The 19,084-nt window shown below is 43.4% G+C and overlaps 1 protein-coding gene across 1 annotated transcript in view; it reads left to right on the forward strand.

Annotated features, from left to right (window-relative positions):
* si:ch211-89o9.6 (uncharacterized) overlaps nucleotides 1-17,500 on the forward strand; it is a 33,500-nt gene extending 16,000 nt beyond the window's left edge. Inside the window, exons 7-8 of the mRNA XM_087845899.1 lie at nucleotides 7,608-8,013; nucleotides 15,462-17,500. Coding sequence (XP_087702025.1) covers nucleotides 7,608-8,013; nucleotides 15,462-16,096 — 1,041 coding nt within the window. The 3' untranslated portion in view covers nucleotides 16,097-17,500. The remainder of the gene's footprint in view (nucleotides 1-7,607; nucleotides 8,014-15,461) is intronic.
* Nucleotides 17,501-19,084: the final 1,584 nt, after the last annotated feature.

Here is a 19,084-nt window from a genome sequence, read left to right on the forward strand (position 1 = left end):
TGAACTTTTCTGGCTGTTCGTCTGCATCATGATCCTATTTCACATTTGGTCTCATATTAAATTGTTGACCTTAATCTTTCTGCCACTTGGAGGTGACTGTTGTTGTCATTTGACACCATTTAAATAAAATAAAATTGAACCTCTTAAATTCATTTAGTCTTTACTTTTACAAAAGTCTGGACAAACATGGACACGAACTGCAGCCTTACTGGTTTCCAGTGGTGAACAGTAACCTGGCAGTTCTCCCGTTTCTACTGTTCTCTGCTTAGAAAACATTAAACTTTGAGCTATAACGTTGCACACACCCATTAATTTATGTTCGATTACACCCGTCGTAGTTTTATAGGTGTCGGTGGTTAACATGAAGAGGACCAGATGATGGAAAAAACAACCACAACAGACTCGAGTCGTTTTCCAGAGCTCTGAATATATTTCTCTTACATGAACATGAACACCCCAGCTCTGCTCCCCACCACACACACACACTCCAGCTACAAATAACATATACAGTGAAATGCTGCACTCATGTTAACACACCACACATACGTCTCACTGAATCAACAATGGGCTGGGAGGTCAATTCCTTCATTAATATGCAAACTGTCATGACAACTGATCAACAACCACTGATCAATAACCATGAGCACCATCCACAGAGAGTTGGGGAATGGCTGCAATCACAGCATGTAAGATGGTGACAGATGTACCCTTAGGCCCCCTCCTCGATTCAGAGATGGTCTTTCCCTTATCATGATGTAAATGACCTTGTATTGATGTATAGTAACTTGAAATACTCCTAAAAATGGCACTACAGCATGTAAAAATATAAAGATAAGCTCTGGTTCTTGGTTCTATGATGGCGCTTAAAGGGTTAACTAATTATTTAAGACCTTGTATGTGAGGAGTAGGATTTTGAATTCTGGATTTAACAGGAAGCCAAAACAGGAGAAATCTGCTCTCTCTTTCTAGTCCCTGTCAGTACTCTTGCTGCAGCATTTTGGATTAACTGAAGGCTTTTCAGTGAGTTTTTTGGACATCCTGATAATAATGAATTGCAGTAGTCCAGCCTGGAAGTAATAAATGCATGAACTAGTTTTTCAGCATCACTCTGAGACAGGATATTTCTAACTTTAGAGATGTTGCACAAATGGAAGAACGCAGTCTTACATATTTGTTTAATATGTGCGTTGAAGGACATATCCTGGTCAAAAATGACTCCAAGGTTCCTCACAGTGTTACTGGAGGCCAAGGTAATGCCATCCAGAGTAAGAATCTGGTTAGATACCATATTTCTAAGATTTTCAGGGCCGAGTACAATGACCTCAGTTTGATCTGAATTAAGAAGCAGAAAGTTAGTGGCCATCCAGGTCTTTATGTCTTTAAGACATTCCTGCAGTTTAACTCATTGGTGTGTGTTATCTGGCTTCATGGACAGATAGAGCTGGGTGTCATCTGCATAGTAGTGTAAATGTATGCTATGTCTTCTAATGATGCTGCCTAGGGGAAGCATGTATAATGTAAACAGAGTACTGAACCTAGCACTGAACCCTGTGGAACTCCATAATTAACCTCAGTGTTACAGTGTTAAGAACCTCAGTTAGAGATAGGTTGATCATATATAAGATCGAAGAATTAATCAATGGCAGGACTTCTTTGAGCAGTTTTGTAGGAATGGGGTCTAAAAGACACGTTGATGGTTTGGAGGAAGTAATTATTGAAGTTAACTCAGAAAGATCGATTGGAGAAAAAGAGTCTAACTTAACATCAATGGTACTAAGAGTAGCTGTAGATAATATTACATCTGTGGGATGATTATTGGTAATTTTTTCTCTAATGATAACAATTTTATTCAATTCAATTTTATTTATATAGTGGCAAATGACAACAACAGTCACCTCAAGGCGCTTTATATTGTAAGGTAGACCCTACAGTAACACATACAGACAAAAACCCAACAATCATATGACCCCCTATGAGCAGCACTTTGGCGACAGTGGGAAGGAAAAACTCCCTTTTAACAGGAAGAAACCTCCAGCAGAACCAGGCTCAGGGAGGGGCGGGGCCATCTGCTGTGATTGGTTGGGGTGAGAGAAGGAAGACAGGATAAAGACATGCTGTGGAAGAGAGACAGAGGTTAATAACAGATATGATTCAACACAGAGAGGTCTATTAACACATAGTGAGTGAGAAAGGTGACTGGAAAGGAAAAACTCAATGCATCATGGGAATCTCCGGCAGCCTACATCTATTGCAGCATAACTAAGGGAGGATTCAGGGCCACCTGGTCCAGCCCTAACTATATGCTTTAGCAAAAAGTTTGAAGCCTAATCTTGAAAGTAGAGATAGTGTCTGTCTCCTGAATCCAAACTGGAAGCTGGTTCCACAGAAGAGGGGCCTGAAAACTGAAGGCTCTGCCTCTAGGAAGAAGTTCTTGTGGACTTTTATTTGTGAAGGAGTTCATGAAGTCATCACTAGTTAACGTTAAAGGGATGGTTGGCTCAACAGAGCTCTGACTGTTTGTCAGCCTGGCTACAGAGCTGAAGAGAAACCTGGGGTTGTTCTTATTTTCTTCAATCAATGACGAATAGTAAGATGTTCTGGCTTTGTGGAGGGCTTTCTTATAAATCTCTGTTGGGGTAGCGTTCAGATAGCTGCTCTGCTCTGTGTTGGTACAGGGCATTGACGATGATAACAGTGGCTGGATTATATTCTTAAACTTAGTTACAGCGCTTTCAGAAAGACATCTACTTTGATAAAGTCCACTCTCCACTGTTGTGTAATCAATTATTGTAAATGTAAATGTTATCAAGAAATGATCAGACAAGAGAGGGTTTTCAGGAAACACTGTTAAATGTTCAGTTTCTATGCCATATGTTAAAACAAGATCTAGAGTGTGATTAAAGTGGTGGGTGGGTTCTTTTACAGTTTGAGAGAAGCCAGTTGAGTCTAATAAATATTTTCACTCAGACAGTCAGAAATATTATAATTCTGATCATTTATCAGTACATGTCCACATCTTTGTATCTACGTATAAAAACAAAGCTGACGCTGTGAGACTTCAGAGGTGTGAACATCACAGCAGATGTGTTTGTGTCAAAGTGACTGAGGATCAAACATGAAGGAGATTTTCCTGGCCTGGCTTTTACAGCAGATAATAAATCCACCAATCAACATCTGAACATTAGCTGATGCTGCTGACGTGAAGCAGAGCAAAGTTACAGAGGTTTGATTAGACACAGCTGAGAGTAAAGTTTCTATTTCTTTGATCTTAAACTGCAGAAATGAGGTTTTGATGTCAGAGGTCATCAACCTGCAGCATCAGAAGCTGTGAGATGTTCAGCGTGTCCGTGTACGTGCTGCCGGCTGAACGATCCACGCTGTATGAAATCCATGTTCCTGCTCTCATTTCCTGTTTTAGCTGTTCGGTTCAAATAGTTTTGTGAGCTTTAAGCTGAGATTCTGGCATTTCTGGAAAAATACATTTATATTTAAAAATCGATTCAGGATTTAATGAATCGACTTTATTCAAACTAAAATCGATTTTTTAACCCACCCCTACTAATCACAGATTAAATGCCATGTTGAGGCATCTACACGGATGTTAAAATCACCCACAGTAATTATTTTATTTGAGCTGAGCACTAGATCAGACAGAAACTCTGTGTGAGGCCCGGGTTGTCACGTCTGAAGGTGAAGCTGACAGCGTGGAGTGACACCCAAAAACAGATGATGGAGGCAGAGTGAGGTGATGCAAACAAGCCGGCTGAGCAAAAGTACAAACAAAAACAAAGGAGACCGAGAGAAACTAACAAACAGCTAAACAAGCTAAACATTACACCTGAAACTGGAAGCTGGGAGGTTTGATTTTCACCCAGGTGTCATCCACATACCTGAACCAAGCACTTGGTTCCACAATAACATCTGAAGGGAAAACTCTGTGAATCAGGCCTTCATAGTGGAAACCAGTACTGATGGTGAGATGGAGAGAACAGCGTACTGGACAAGTTGAACTCTATAACTAGGAATGACTCCACATGTGATCTTTGATTGAAGCCGTCATGTCTTTGTGAGGCAGAAATAAGGTGGACACACAAAACCTCCCCTGTGGAGCTCTCAGCATGGAGGCTGTACTGGTTCTTGGGGATTGGCACTGGTGCCCATTTAATTACAGTCCCAGTAAGCACCCTCTGCAAACACATCGCTGACGTCTGCTCAGTGTCAGCATTCCCACTCTCAGCTGCTCCCTTTAGGAGTCTCCACAGCCTCATCAGCCTCACCCTGTCCCAGCATCGCCCTGCATCTCCTCCTTCACCACATCCAGGAACCTCCTCTGAGGTCTTCCTCTTTCCCTCCTGCTTGGCCGCTCCATCTTCATCATCCTACGTCCAGTACATCCACCCTCCCTGCTCTGCACATGTGCGAACCATCCCAGCCTCTAGTCTGCTCACTCGCAGTGAACACCTGAGCATCTTCAGCTCTGCGTCTCTGTGTCAGTGCCAGCGTCTCCACATCACAGCAGCTCTCACTGCTAAAACCTTCACTCTCGCAGTTATCCTTCTGACACTCTTCTCCACCCACTCCACCCTGCCTGCAGCTCTCTCTGGATGGTCCCAGGTATTTCACTGTCTCTGCTCCTTACATGTTCACCTTTCCTCTGGTCTCATTCACACACATTCTGTCTTGTTTCTGCTGACTTTCATTCATACTCTCCAGGCTCTCCTCCACCTGCTCCCTCATCTGCAAACATCACAGTCCACAGAGACTCCAGCCTGACCTCATCAGCCTGACCTCATCAGCCTGTCCATCAGCGCTGCAGGTCCCTGATGTAATCCCACCCCCAGCTCACCTGTAGCTCCTCCCACACACAGTACCACAGTCAGGCCGTCTCTCCCTTTATACTCATAGACCACACACCTCCACACTCCTGCTGTTCCCTCTGACTTGCTGCCTGTCTTCGCACTTTCATCTCCGTCTTCATGATGGTTTTAAGCTGGATGACCTTCCTGACACAACCCTTCTCATTTGTGCCTCCACCCACACGTATCAATGATTTACTCTGTAAATCAGTTAAGAAAATCTAAAAACTGTGGTTTTTATCATCAACCATGTCTTGACTTGTTTGTGTTTGGACACAGACGGAAACATCACCGTCACCATAAACCTTCAGCCCCTGTTCTGTAGAGGTGGGAATCACCATACATCCCACGATACGATATTATTGCAATTTTTTAAAATATTTTGTGATATTCAGATTCTGTACATAAAGGTAAACTTTATCAATATTCATTTTCTCTAATATCAAAGTCTCACACTCAGTCTTTCTCTCATTTCAGTTTTATTGTTGACAAACTGAACGGTTTGTATTACAGTCTAGTCCAACTTAACTGAATCAACCATCTGGTACAATTATAGCTATTCTGAACTATGCAGTTTATGAAAACTATGCAGCCCCTTCAGCAACTGAAGAATTTGAAAGTAAATTAAAACAAAATATAATTTTACATTAAATCAAAAAGTTTTAAACTTAATTAAAATAAAACATGTCTTAAATTAAAATAAGTAAACTGTCATGTTTATTAAACACATTTGGACAGTGAAGGAATGTCAGGATTCAGAAAAAGGATCAACATGCTCTGAAGTCAGAGCACAAAAACCTTTTTGTAACAAAGTATCGATTTCTGCTGTCCCTGTATCCATACATTATTAGCAAACAAAATATCACCATGCTACACAGTATCCATTTTTTCCCCCACCCCTACTGTTCTGTGTGCTGTAGTTGGTTCAGATGGTTTACAGTGACCTACAGTCAAACAAGCAGAACTGCATGCAAACACACTATTTTACTCAAAACACTGCAATACTCTGAACTCCAAAAGTAAACAGATTTTGCAGTTTTCAGTCATTTTTGGTCCTGAACAGGACAGCTTTCATCTGTTTGTTATGCGACTGAACTCTGACCTGTGAATCATTCAGGCTTGAACCAGGGTTACATCTACACACTATAGTCAACCAGTTGTAAAGGGAGGCTGTCACTAAAACCAAACAAATGTCAAAGATGACAGTTTCACAGGCATTATATATTTTTGTTGTGTCAAGAAAACTCTCAAAGATCTTTTAGCCAGTAATTTGTGTGGATGACGAGAGAGGAAGATCAACAGTATCTGAATGTCAGTGAGAAACACGGACCTGAGAGATGCATCTGGACCTGCAGCTGACCAATGACTGGTCACTAAAGCCTCACCAGAGAAGGTTTCCGTGGCTGTAAAGAAGCCAGAGAAAAGGATCAAGTGTGAACATTAAACAGGACCTGGACTGAAAATCAGTCAAACAGGTCAGATGAAGTGATGACTTTTATATGCTACTTAAACCTTTAAGAGGAGGCCTGACCTTCTCACTGTGGAGCAGGTCAGGACAGACGTACAACAGTGAGTGTCTGCAGCCATCTGTAAAACACAGTACGGCTACATTTCAACCACTGGTGTTAGGATCTCGTCAAATTGGTGTGATTATAAAGACAGAAAAGTACCATAAAGTTCAGACCAACCATGCAGTTGCATCTGAAGAGCATCTGATGGACAGGAGCTTCATTTTTCAGCATGGCAATGATCCCAAATACCGTGAAGTAAAAGCATGTCTGGACAGAAAAACACAACGCTGTCAGTCGTGGATGGACCTCAGCCCAGACCTCACATCACTGAAGCAGTTTGGGAGAATCGTTTACAGGACACAGGGCAGAAACATCCAAAGAAGAGCTGTGGATGAACCTTTCCTGAAGACTACTTATAGAAATGACAGAAAAGAGGAACATAAATGTGCTCATACCAAATATCGTACTAAATATTTCAGCATCATCAGACTTGTACAAACTGCTAAGCTGGGAAATGGAAACAGGTGCAGCAATTTTCAATAAATTTAGCGCTGTTAAAGCTAAACTAGTGCCATGTTATCAGTAAACACAAGTTAAATTGAACTGAACTGAATTTTGCAGTATTTTCTAGATGTTTCCCACCAGGACCTGTAATGGAAAGTTCCCAGGACTCATTGTAATCAAATGCAAAACCCCCTGACTCATTTTAAAAGGAAGAAGCATTTTCCTGAAGTCTATGTCTGAGAATCTCCCTTTGTCTGAGGAAGAAACGTCTGCCTTACAATAAGAAAGGTCCTTGTTTCCAGCCTGGACCAGGGCTCCCTATGCTCCGGGTGCTCCAACATCTCCCATCAGAAACATCCCAGCTTAATCCTCTGGTCAGTGCACCATTGACCACAGAGCTGGCTGAGAGCAGTCCAGTGCAACACTGAGTGAAAATAAAAGTGTTGTGCTGTCTGTGGCATCATCATCATACACAGACGGCCCTTTCGCTCTGATTAGAGGACATGCGACTCAGCCTGAACCTTCTGATTACTAAAGTGACCACACTGTGACTGTCAGTGGAGCACGTACACACATTAGTTTGTGGCTTCTGTTACATTTTCTGTTACATTTGTACAGAAACTATAATTCTCTTTAAGAAAAGGATGAGCAAACTTCTGTTAGTTTCAAACTTTCAACCCAGTCCTGTAAGCCTGTGTCATGAAGCTTGGTCCTTCTTCTGCTCTCCTTCTTCCAGGTTGCAGCACCTCAAATGACCCCTGCAGAATCAGAAGATATCAGCAGCATTGCGGCGGTGCAGCTGAGGGTCCCAGACACCAACATGCCAGCCAACCCAACCAAGCAGCAGCAGCAGCAGCGATGCAGCAACAACCCCACGAGCTGTGACTACTCTCTCTTTGAACTGGAGACCTTCTTCACCCGCTGGGCCCCTGATAGTGACCCTGTGTCAGCTCCTGGTGGCTCTTCATGTGCATTTGTTCCTAACAAGTCAACTGAACGTGACCAGGATAGAGTTGTTATCGTAGACACTCGTCGACAGCCTTGGCAAGTGCTCGATCCACCACAGACCTCGACGTCCTCGACGTCCTCGAGCGGAGGGCAGAGTTTCTCCTCTGCAGGCCGTCCGTCTGCATCACAGGGTAACACTTTCCTCAGTACGGCCTCTGCATGCTGTTGTGTTGCCCTGCCTGTGTACACCTTCAGATGTTTGAACCAGTAGTGTGTGCTGTCAAAGCTTCCATTGGTGCCGCGTCGCAGTGGTCATCAAAGTGATAGACAGGTCGACAGCAGACGGGTGATTGTGTGCTGGAGCCACACAACTCCACTCACATTTAACTAACAATAATCTGTACGAACAGTTCCAGTCCCGCAGCACTGAAACAGCACTTATAAAATAACCAATGATCTTCTGATGGCAGCTGACTCTGGTTTACTCTCCATCCTTATTCTCCTCGATCTGAGCGCTGCCTTCGACACTATTTCTCACTCTGTTCTCCTCGGTAGGCGAGCCTCCATCGGTCTCTCCATACTCCACTAGCCTGGTTTAAATCGTACCTGTCTGATCGCACTCAGTTCATTCAACTCAACTCCTTCACTTCTCAGCCCTTCCCTCTGACCACTGGCGTGCCACAGGGATCTGTCCTGGGGCCCCTTCTTTTCATTATCTACCTTCTTCCGCTTGGACATAAATATAATATCCAGTTTCACTGTTATGCCGATGACACCCAGCTTTATCTGTCCACTAAACCTGATTCTGCTCTTTCCCCATCCTCCCTCACCCTGTTTAGCTGAACTAAATTCATGGTTCTCTTCTTATTTTCTCAAACTCAACAGTAACAAATCCGAGCTCCTCTTGGTCGGCACTAAATCAACATTATCCAGAACCAACAGTTTCTCTGTTACTATCAATAACTCGCCGGTCTTCGTTTCTTCCTCTGTGAAAAGTTTGGGTGTCATCCTCGACAGTACTCAATTCAATTCAATTCAATTTTATTTATATAGCGCCAAATCACAACAAATGTCGCCTCAAGGCGCTTCATAGATACAGAGAAAAGCCCAAAAATCATATGACCCCCTATGAGCAAGCACTTTGGCGACAGTGGGAAGGAAAAACTCCCTTTTAACAGGAAGAAACCTCCGGCAGAACCAGGCTCAGGGAGGGGCGGCCATCTGCTGCGACCGGTTGGGGTGAGAGAAGGAAGACAGGATAAAAGACATGCTGTGGAAGAGAGACAGAGATTAATAACAGATACGATTCAATACAGAGAGGTCTATTAACACATAGAGAGTGAGAAAGGTGACTGGAAAGGAAAAACTCAATGCATCATGGGAATCCCCCGGCAGCCTACATCTATTGCAGCATAACTAAGGGAGGATTCAGGGTCACCTGGTCCAGCCCTAACTATATGCTTTAGCAAAAAGGAAAGTTTGAAGCCTAATCTTAAAAGTAGAGATAGTGTCTGTCTCCTGAATCCAAACTGGAAGCTGGTTCCACAGAAGAGGGGCCTGAAAACTGAAGGCTCTCCCTCCCATTCTACTTTTAAATACTCTAGGAACAACAAGTAGGCCTGCAGAGCGAGAGCGAAGTGCTCTAATAGGGTGATATGGTACTACAAGGTCATTAAGATAAGATGGGGCCTGATTATTTAAGACCTTGTATGTGAGGAGCAGGATTTTGAATTCAATTCTGGATTTAACAGGAAGCCAATGAAGGGAAGCCAAAACAGGAGAAATATGCTCTCTCTTTCTAGTCCCTGTCAGTACTCTTGCTGCAGCATTTTGGATTAACTGAAGGCTTTTCAATGAGTTTTTTGGACATCCTGATAATAATGAATTGCAGTAGTCCAGCCTGGAAGTAATAAATGCATGAACTAGTTTTTCAGCATCACTCTGAGACAGGATATTTCTAATTTTAGAGATGTTGCGCAAATGGAAGAACGCAGTCTTACATATTTGTTTAATATGTGCGTTGAAGGACATATCCTGGTCAAAAATGACTCCAAGGTTCCTCACAGTGTTACTGGAGGCCAAGGTAATGCCATCCAGAGTAAGAATCTGGTTAGATACCATATTTCTAAGCTTTTCAGCGCCGAGTACAGTGACCTCAGTTTTATCTGAGTTAAGAAGCAGAAAGTTAGTGGCCATCCAAGTCTTTATGTCTTTAAGACATTCCTGCAGTTTAACTAATTGGTGTGTGTTATCTGGCTTTATGGACAGATAGAGCTGGGTGTCATCTGCATAGCAGTGAAAATGTATGCTATGTCTTCTAATGATGCTGCCTAGGGGAAGCATGTATAATGTAAACAGAATTGGTCCTAGCACTGAACCCTGTGGAACTCCATAATTAACCTCAGTGTGTGAAGAGGACTCTCCATTTACATGTACAAACTGGAGTCTATTAGATAGATATGATACAAACCACTGCAGCACAGTACCTGTAATACCTACAGCATGTTCTAATCGCTCTAACAGGATATTATGGTCAACAGTATCGAATGCTGCACTAAGGTCAAGAAGGACAAGCACAGAGATGAGTCCACTGTCAGAGGCCATAAGAAGATCATTTGTAACCTTCACTAAAGCTGTTTCTGTGCTGTGATGAACTCTGAAACCTGACTGAAACTCTTCAAATAAACCATTCCTCTGCAGATGATCTGTTAGCTGTTTGACAACTACTCTTTCAAGGATTTTTGATATGAAAGGAAGGTTGGAGATTGGCCTATAATTAGCTAAGACTGCTGGGTCTAGAGATGGCTTTTTGAGTAAAGGTTTAACTGCAGCCACCTTGAAGGCCTGTGGTACATAGCTGATTATTAGAGATAGGTTGATCATATATAAGATCGAAGAATTAATCAATGGCAGGACTTCTTTGAGCAGTTTTGTAGTAATGGGGTCTAAAAGACACGTTGATGGTTTGGAGGAAGTAATTATTGAAGTTAACTCAGAAAGATCAATTGGAGAAAAAGAGTCTAACTTAACATCAATGGAACTAAGAGTAGCTGTTGATAATATTACATCTGTGGGATGATTATTGGTAATTTTTTCTCTAATGATAAAAATTTTATTTGTGAAGAAGTTCATGAAGTCATCACTAGTTAACGTTAAAGGGATGGTTGGCTCAAAAGAGCTCTGACTTTTTGTCAGCCTGGCTACAGTGCTGAAGAGAAACCTGGGGTTGTTCTTATTTTCTTCAATCAGTGATGAGTAGTAAGCTGTTCTGGCTTTGCGGAGGGCTTTCTTATAAAGCAACAAACTATTTCTCCAGGCTAAATGATGATCCTCTAAATTTGTGACACGCCATTTCCTCTCCAGATTACGAGTCGTCTGCTTTAGGGTACGTGTTTGAGAATTATACCACGGGGTCAGGTACTTCTGATTAGAGACCTTAGTTTTCACCGGAGCTACAGTATCCAGAGTCGTACGTAGTGAGGAGGTGAAATTATTAACAAGATAATCGACCTCTGTTGGGGTAGCGTTCAGATAGCTGCTCTGCTCTGTGTTGGTACAGGGCATTGACGATGATAACAGTGGCTGGATTATATTCTTAAACTTAGTTACAGCGCTTTCAGAAATACATCTACTTTGATAAAGTCCACTCTCCACTGCTGCGTAATCAATTATTGTAAATGTAAATGTTATCAAGAAATGATCAGACAGGAGAGGGTTTTCAGGAAACACTGTTAAATGTTCAGTTTCTATGCCATATGTTAAAACAAGATCTAGAGTGTGATTAAAGTGGTGGGTGGGTTCTTTTACATTTTGAGAGAAACCAATTGAGTCTAACAACAGATTAAATGCCATGTTGAGGCTGTCATTTTTAGCATCAACATGGATGTTAAAATCACCCACAATAATTATTTTATCTGAGCTCAGAACTAAATTAGATATAAAGTCTGAGAAATCAGACAGAAACTCTGTGTAAGGCCCAGGTGGACGATAGATGATAACAAGTAAGACTGGTTTCTGAGTTTCACAGCTGGGGTGGACAATGTTAAGCATCAGGCTTTCAAATGAATTAAAAGTCTGTCTTGGTCTTTCATTAATTAATAGACTGGTGTGAAAAATTGCTGCCAAAACGCCCCCTCGTCCTGTGCTTCGAGATTTCTGGTAGTTAGAATGACTCGGGGGTGTTGATTCATTTAAACTAACATAATCATCCTGCTGCAACCAGGTTTCTGTAAGGCAGAGTAAATCAATTTGTTGATCAATTATTAAGTCATGTACTAACAGAGACTTGGAGGAGAGAGACCTAATATTTAATAATCCACATTTCACTGTTTTACTCTTTGGTTCAGATGTGGATACTGTATTGTTCTTTCTTTGTAAATGTTTAAGTTGTTTGTTGCTGGTTTTTAGGTTTTTTTTTGTCTTTTTGGAAGCTGACACAGTCTGTATGGAGATGGGTTTTTGGGGGGGTAGCAGGAGGAGAGAAGCTGCAGAGAGACGTGTAAGACTGCAACTCTGCTTCCTGGTCCCAACTCTGGATAGTCATGTTTTGAGGGGTTTAATAAATTTGTCCATATTTCTAGAAATGAGAGCTGCTCCATCCAAAGTAGGATGGATGCCATCTCTCCTAACAAGACCAGGTTTCCTCCAGAAGGTTTGCCAATTATCTATGAAGCCCACATCATTTCTGGGACACCACTCAGACAGCCAGCAATTTAAGGAGAACATGCGGCTAAACATGTCACTCCTGGTCTGATTGGGGAGGGGACCAGAGAAAACTACAGAGTCCGACATTGTTTTGGCAAAGTTACACACCGATTCAATATTGATTTTAGTGACCTCCGATTGGCGTAACCGGGTGTCATTACTGCCGACGTGAATTATGATTTTACTGAATTTACGTTTACCCTTAGCCAGCAGTTTTAAATTTCCTTCAATGTCGCCTGCTCTGGCCCCTGGAAGACAATTGACTATGGTTGCCGGTGTCTCTAGCTTCACATGTCTGAGAACAGAATCACCAATTACCAGAGTTTGACCCCCAGCAGGTGTGTCACCGAGTGGGGAAAAACGGTTAGACACATGAACGGGTTGGTGGTGTACCTGGGGCTTCTGTTTAGGACTATGCTTCCTCCTCACCGTTACCCAGCCGCCTTCTTTCCGCAGCTGCTTGGGATTTGCCGGGGAACAGCTAGCGGGGCCTACGCTATCTTCGGCTGCACAAGCTACAGGGGCCTGGCTAGCTAAGGGTGAGAGAAGGGTGCAAAGCCGAGTCTCCAGATCAGTAATCCTGGCCTCCAGAGCTGCAAATATGCTACATTTGTTACAGATATCATTACTGCTAAAGGAGGCCGAGGAGTAACTAAACATCTGACACAATGAGCAAGAAAGTGCAGAAGGGACAGGTGAAGTAGCCATGGTGCTAACGGGTCGGCTACGAGCTAAGCTAGCGAAACAGTACAGAGACAGTGAGTGAATACTTTGGCTATAAATTAGGTAGTGAGTACACAGAAGGTGTGCTTCGGATGAAGCACGTGAAGATTATACTGTGGAAAAAAAAGAATGTATTTAAAAGTTGTTAATTAAACTGCTAAGCAAATAAGCTACTCAGAAACACCACTGTGTTTGAGCAGGAACAGGAAGCGATACTATACCACAGAGCGAGCGAACACCAAGTGACAGCGCCACCGACAGGCGGCGCTGTCACTACTCTATCTTTCAATTCACACATTAATAATGTCACTCGGTCTGCATGTTTTCAATTGTGCAACATTAATCGTCTCCGTCCTTTTCTCTCCCCACATGCTGCCATTCTTGTCCACAGCCTTGTTACTTCCTGGATCGATTACTGTAATTCACTTCTTTCTGGTCTTACTCAAAAATCCATCTACAAGCTTCAACGCGTCCAGAACTCTGCTGCCCGTATCATCACCAGGACCCTTCTGCCCACCACATCACTCCTGTCCTGCAGCAGCTTCATTGGTCAAATATCACATCAATTTCAAAATACTCTTGTATTTAAGGCTATTCATCATCTCTCTGATCTGGTTCAGATCACCGCCCCATCTCGGTGTCTCAGATCTTCTTCTTCTCTTTCTCTCTCCGTCCCCTCCCCCTGTTTTGCCACCATGAGGAGCATGAGGAGCCGGGCTTTCAGCTCCTCGACTCTGGGATTCCCGACCTCCTGATTTAAGAATCACCTCCTTCTCTCTCTTTAGGTCCCAACTCAAAACTCGTTCAAAACAGCTTATCCCACATAACCTCTCCACTCTGCTATTTTGAATTTGTTTTATGTCTTATGCTTTTATGTTGCTTTTGTTATTCTGCTGTGTACAGTGTCCTTGAGTGTTCTGAAAGGCGCTTTCAAATAAAATGTATTATTATTATTATTAGTTAAGCTGAGGTCATTGTGGCAGCTGTTATTGCTGAAGCCTGACAGAAAGATAGAAGAAGAAGAAGATAGAAGAAGGTGATGAAAAGTCTCTATTGTACTGTTGCATGCTTCAGGGTCTGATGATGCTAATGTCACAGTCTGTGGACCAGCAGAGTGAGTGCAGTGAGTAGGACGCTGAGTCAGAACCAGAAAGGGTTTTATTGCCAAATGTTGAGCAGGTTTACAACATTAGGAAATTGCTGCGGTGCTTAGTGCAAACATACTGTCAGACAACGCTTAAATAGACAGCAGATAGATATATTCATGAGTGCAGGTGGTGATCAGTGCAAACATGGGATGATGCAGTGAACACAGCGTAGGTCATGTGTTAGTGGTGGGAACAGTCATACGGTTACTGTTCATGAGTCCAACAGCAGAGGGGAAGAAACTGTTCTTATGGCGAGAGGGCGGAGCCTCCTGCCTGAGGGGAGCAGGTCAAACAGACCAGGGTGAGAAGGGTCAGCTGAGACTGAGCTGCACGCCCCAGTGTCCTGGTGGTGTACAGGTCCTGCAGAGATGGGAGTCTGCAGCCAATCACCTCCTCAGCAGAGCGCACAACACGCTGCAGTCTCTGTCCCTGATGGTGGCTGCAGCGTGCCACACGGTGATGGAGGAGGTGAGGATGTTTGTCCCTGATGGTGGCTGCAGCGTGCCACACGGTGATGGAGGAGGTGAGGATGTTTGTCCCTGATGGTGGCTGCAGCGTGCCACACGGTGATGGAGGAGGAGAGGATGTTTGTCCCTCATAGTGGCTGCAGCGTGCCACACGGTGATGGAGGAGGAGAGGATGTTTGTCCCTGATGGTGGCTGCAGCGTACCACACGGTGATGGAGGAGGTGAGGATGTTTGTCCCTGATGGTGGCTGCAGCGTGCCACACGGTGATGGAGGAGGAGAGGATGGACAGTTCAAACTGAGGGACCAACAACCTTTGTGTGCGTGCACACGCTTGTTTTAGCTGCTCTCGTTGTTGATTTGCGTGTTTCTGCTGTATGAATTTGTTGTTTACTTGTATGTTTTACAGGTGCAGCCATTGGTGCTTTTATTTTTAATATATATCTATATTTGCTTGTATTACACAGAAATACCACTGAGAGAAATGAATAAATACACAAGACGAGCCTATAGAGAATTAATAGAGCTCATCTTGGAAACCATCACATGTAACTGCCTGGCTCCGAGTGTAGTGACAGCGAGCTGATTCCTGGTTTTCTCTGGTTCCTCAGGGACTTCTGCACCCACGGCTTTGAGGATGCAGGATCCAGGATCTTCCCAGCCTTCCTGGAGAAGAACATCAGCACAGGCTCAAGTGCTGCAGCTTCAAAATGGCAGCACTTACTCTCAACAGGAAAGCGCCGTTCCTCCCTCACGAATCACACCGTCCTCCAGCACAGGTGCTGTCAGTAAAACAGGTAAAACCAGGACAGCTGGGGCTCCACAGTCCTCTCTATCAGTCCGGGGAGCCATGGCACCGCTGGCCAGCACTGAGGTGGCCATCGCCCCCCAGCATCAGACAACTCTCCTCACTAACCTTAATAGAAATCGTGCCGCATGCACGTTGCCCACAGAGCGCCGCAGGAAGAGTTACGTATGTGGAGCCTGCGGGAAAGCTTTCTCTGGCCTGTCCAATCTAGAGGTGCACAAGAGAGTGCACACAGGCGAGAAGCCTTTCCGCTGTGACACGTGTGGGAGGCACTTCTCCGAGGCTGGAAACCTGAAAAAACACCAAAGGGTTCACACGGGGGAGAAACCCTTCAGCTGCAACCAGTGTGGGAAGAGGTTTGCTTGGATCTGCAACTTGAGGACGCACCAGCAGTCTGCCGCAGGCTGCGGAGCACAAGCCGGGCTGTAGCTGCTGATGCTGTTATTATTTGCTGGATTCAAAGGGTATAGTTATAGTTGACCCAGTTTAGCTCTTTCTCTGTGTTCCTGTGGACATTTTGAAACTTTTCCTTCGTCTCCTGGTCCTCAGAGAGCCTCTCCATGGATGCACGGCACAACCTAAAGAGAGTGCCAGCTCTCCAGCACGTATACACTTAAAGAAAAGAAGAGAAACTGAAAGAGCTTCACTGAACAGAGGGGGTGGCTCACGACAACAGCTATCAGTGGCCTAAAATGCAGGGATTTAACCCCCAGTCATACCCTGGCTCCTGTGACTGTAATAATGCTTGGCTCATGACCATTAATGACCCACATGATTACAGTAAAAGGCTCTCAGGACCACCGCTGAGGTGACAACCTTGTTAATGGTTAAACATGTCTGTTTTACATCTTTAACATCATCTTTACCAACCAAAGAATTCCACGTTCCAAGCCTGCGGGACATTTGACTGAATATTGTGTTTTTGAGCCTGTATATAAACATGTGACCCTGTGAGTGTTACAGGAAATCCACACTAAACTCAAACTCTCGTTTTTCACTCACTAAAGGTGTGTGCTGGACAATTATCTCACCTCAAAAAAGAAAAGTACATAGAGTCGATTACATTCATCACCACGATGTGTATTTGACCACAGTGGGAATCAGACTGAATTTAAGAGCATATAAAGTCTCCTGTGACCAACCTCATCAGATCTAATGTGGTGCTTTCAGCTCTTTTCATTCTTTCCTGTGGGATAGTTGCCCTCTCTCTCTCTCTCTCTCTTATTCTGTGGGGAAATCTTCCACTTTCACAGAGTTAATAAATAAATTGGAGGTGTAGGCAGAATTCATCTAGAGGGGTGCTGCGTTAAACTCTTCATCCACGGAAGCCTGAAGTCTGTGCTACAGCTGACCTGAAGGCTGTAAAGAAGAACACAAAACATTATTTGTCAGTGCTAGGACCAATTCTGTTTACATTATACATGCTTCCCCTAGGCAGCATCATTAGAAGACATAGCATACATTTACACTGCTATGCAGATGACACCCAGCTCTATCTGTCCATGAAGCCAGATAACACACACCAATTAGTTAAACTGCAGGAATGTCTTAAAGACATAAAGACTTGGATGGCCACTAACTTTCTGCTTCTTAACTCAGATCATACTGAGGTCATTGTACTCGGCGCTGAAAAGCTTAAAAATATGGTATCTAACCAGATTCTTACTCTGGATGGCATTACCTTGGCCTCCAGTAACACTGTGAGGAACCTTGGAGTCATTTTTGACCAGGATATGTCCTTCAACGCACATATTAAACAAATATGTAAGACTGCGTTCTTCCATTTGCGCAACATCTCTAAAATTAGAAATATCCTGTCTCAGAGTGATGCTGAAAAACTAGTTCATGCATTTATTACTTCCAGGCTGGACTACTGCAATTCATTATTATCAGGATGTCCAAAAAACTCATTGAAAAGCCTTCAGTTAATCCAAAATGCTGCAGCAAGAGTACTGACAGGGACTAGAAAGAGAGAGCATATTTCTCCTGTTTTGGCTTCCCTTCATTGGCTTCCTGTTAAATCCAGAATTCAAAATCCTGCTCCTCACATACAAGGTCTTAAATAATCAGGCCCCATCTTATCTTAATGACCTTGTAGTACCATATTACCCTATTAGAGCACTTCACTCCCACTCTGCAGGCCTACTTGTTGTTCCTAGAGTATTTAAAAGTAGAATGGGAGGGAGAGCCTTCAGTTTTCAGGCCCCTCTTCTGTGGAACCAGCTTCCAGATTGGATTCGGGAGACAGACACTATCTCTACTTTTAAGATTAGGCTTAAAACTTTCCTTTTTGCTAAAGCATATAGTTAGGGCTGGACCAGGTGACCCTGAATCCTCCCTTAGTTATGCTGCAATAGGTGTAGGCTGCTGGGGATTCCCATGATGCACTGGGTGTTTCTTCTTCAATCACTATGTCATCTCTGCATTGAATCATATCTGTTATTAACCTCTGTCTCTCTTCCACAGCATGTCTTTATCCTGTCTTCCTTCTCTCACCCCAACCAATCACAGCAGATGGCCCCGCCCCTCCCTGAGCCTGGTTCTGCCGGAGGTTTCTTCCTGTTAAAAGGGAGTTTTTCCTTCCCACTGTTGCCAAAGTGCTTGCTCATAGGGGGTCATATGATTGTTGGGCTTTTCTCTGTATCTATGAAGCGCCTTGAGGCGACTTTTGTTGTGATTTGGCGCTATATAAATAAAATTGAATTGAATTGAATCCTAACTCATCCACATATTGAAGTTCCACAGTAACTGCATTATTTGTTTTGTCTCTTAGTGTATTGCATTGCTAGATATTTGTTAAAGACAATACTTTATACTGTACGATCCTCATTAGTCTCATTAACTGTTGTTTTGAGAGATCCTTCCACGCTGTGGATCACTCCCTCACTGATTTTGGTGATTTGTGGTGTTGCAGAGCTGTGTCACTGCACTTGTGCTCATTATGGACCAATTTCTCGGTTTATGACCAAAAATCTTAAACACTGAAAATCTGTCAGGTCACTTTAAAACTCTCTTGCCTGCAGGCGTCTCATGTTCTGGTCCAAAGTGGCCTCCAGGTGGGATAACTGCTGGGACGCACAGACGGCACGTCAACAATGTTCCCTCTAATGTTTCACGTGTCTGAGCGAACACACAAACTCCCTGAGTGGACACTTGGACCACTGTGAGCGACAGCAGACGTGTGCACTGTGGTCACGCCAGCATCGAATCATCCAAGTTACATGTTTATTAAAGTAATCAAATTACAGCATTTATGTTAGACTACTTTTAATTAACTGCTTTAGCCCACTTACAGTGAAAATTTAAATAAATCTTGTTCATGACCTGTGTAGCATGTTAACACTATTGGAAGTAAAACTAACTTCAACTCCAATTTTGAAAACACAACTTTCTTTTTTTTAATAAAGAGTCTGTGGT

The sequence above is a fragment of the Neolamprologus brichardi genome, chromosome 9 (genome assembly GCF_056152115.1).
Source record: "Neolamprologus brichardi isolate AB-2024 chromosome 9, ASM5615211v1, whole genome shotgun sequence".
Taxonomy (NCBI): Eukaryota; Metazoa; Chordata; class Actinopteri; order Cichliformes; family Cichlidae; genus Neolamprologus; species Neolamprologus brichardi.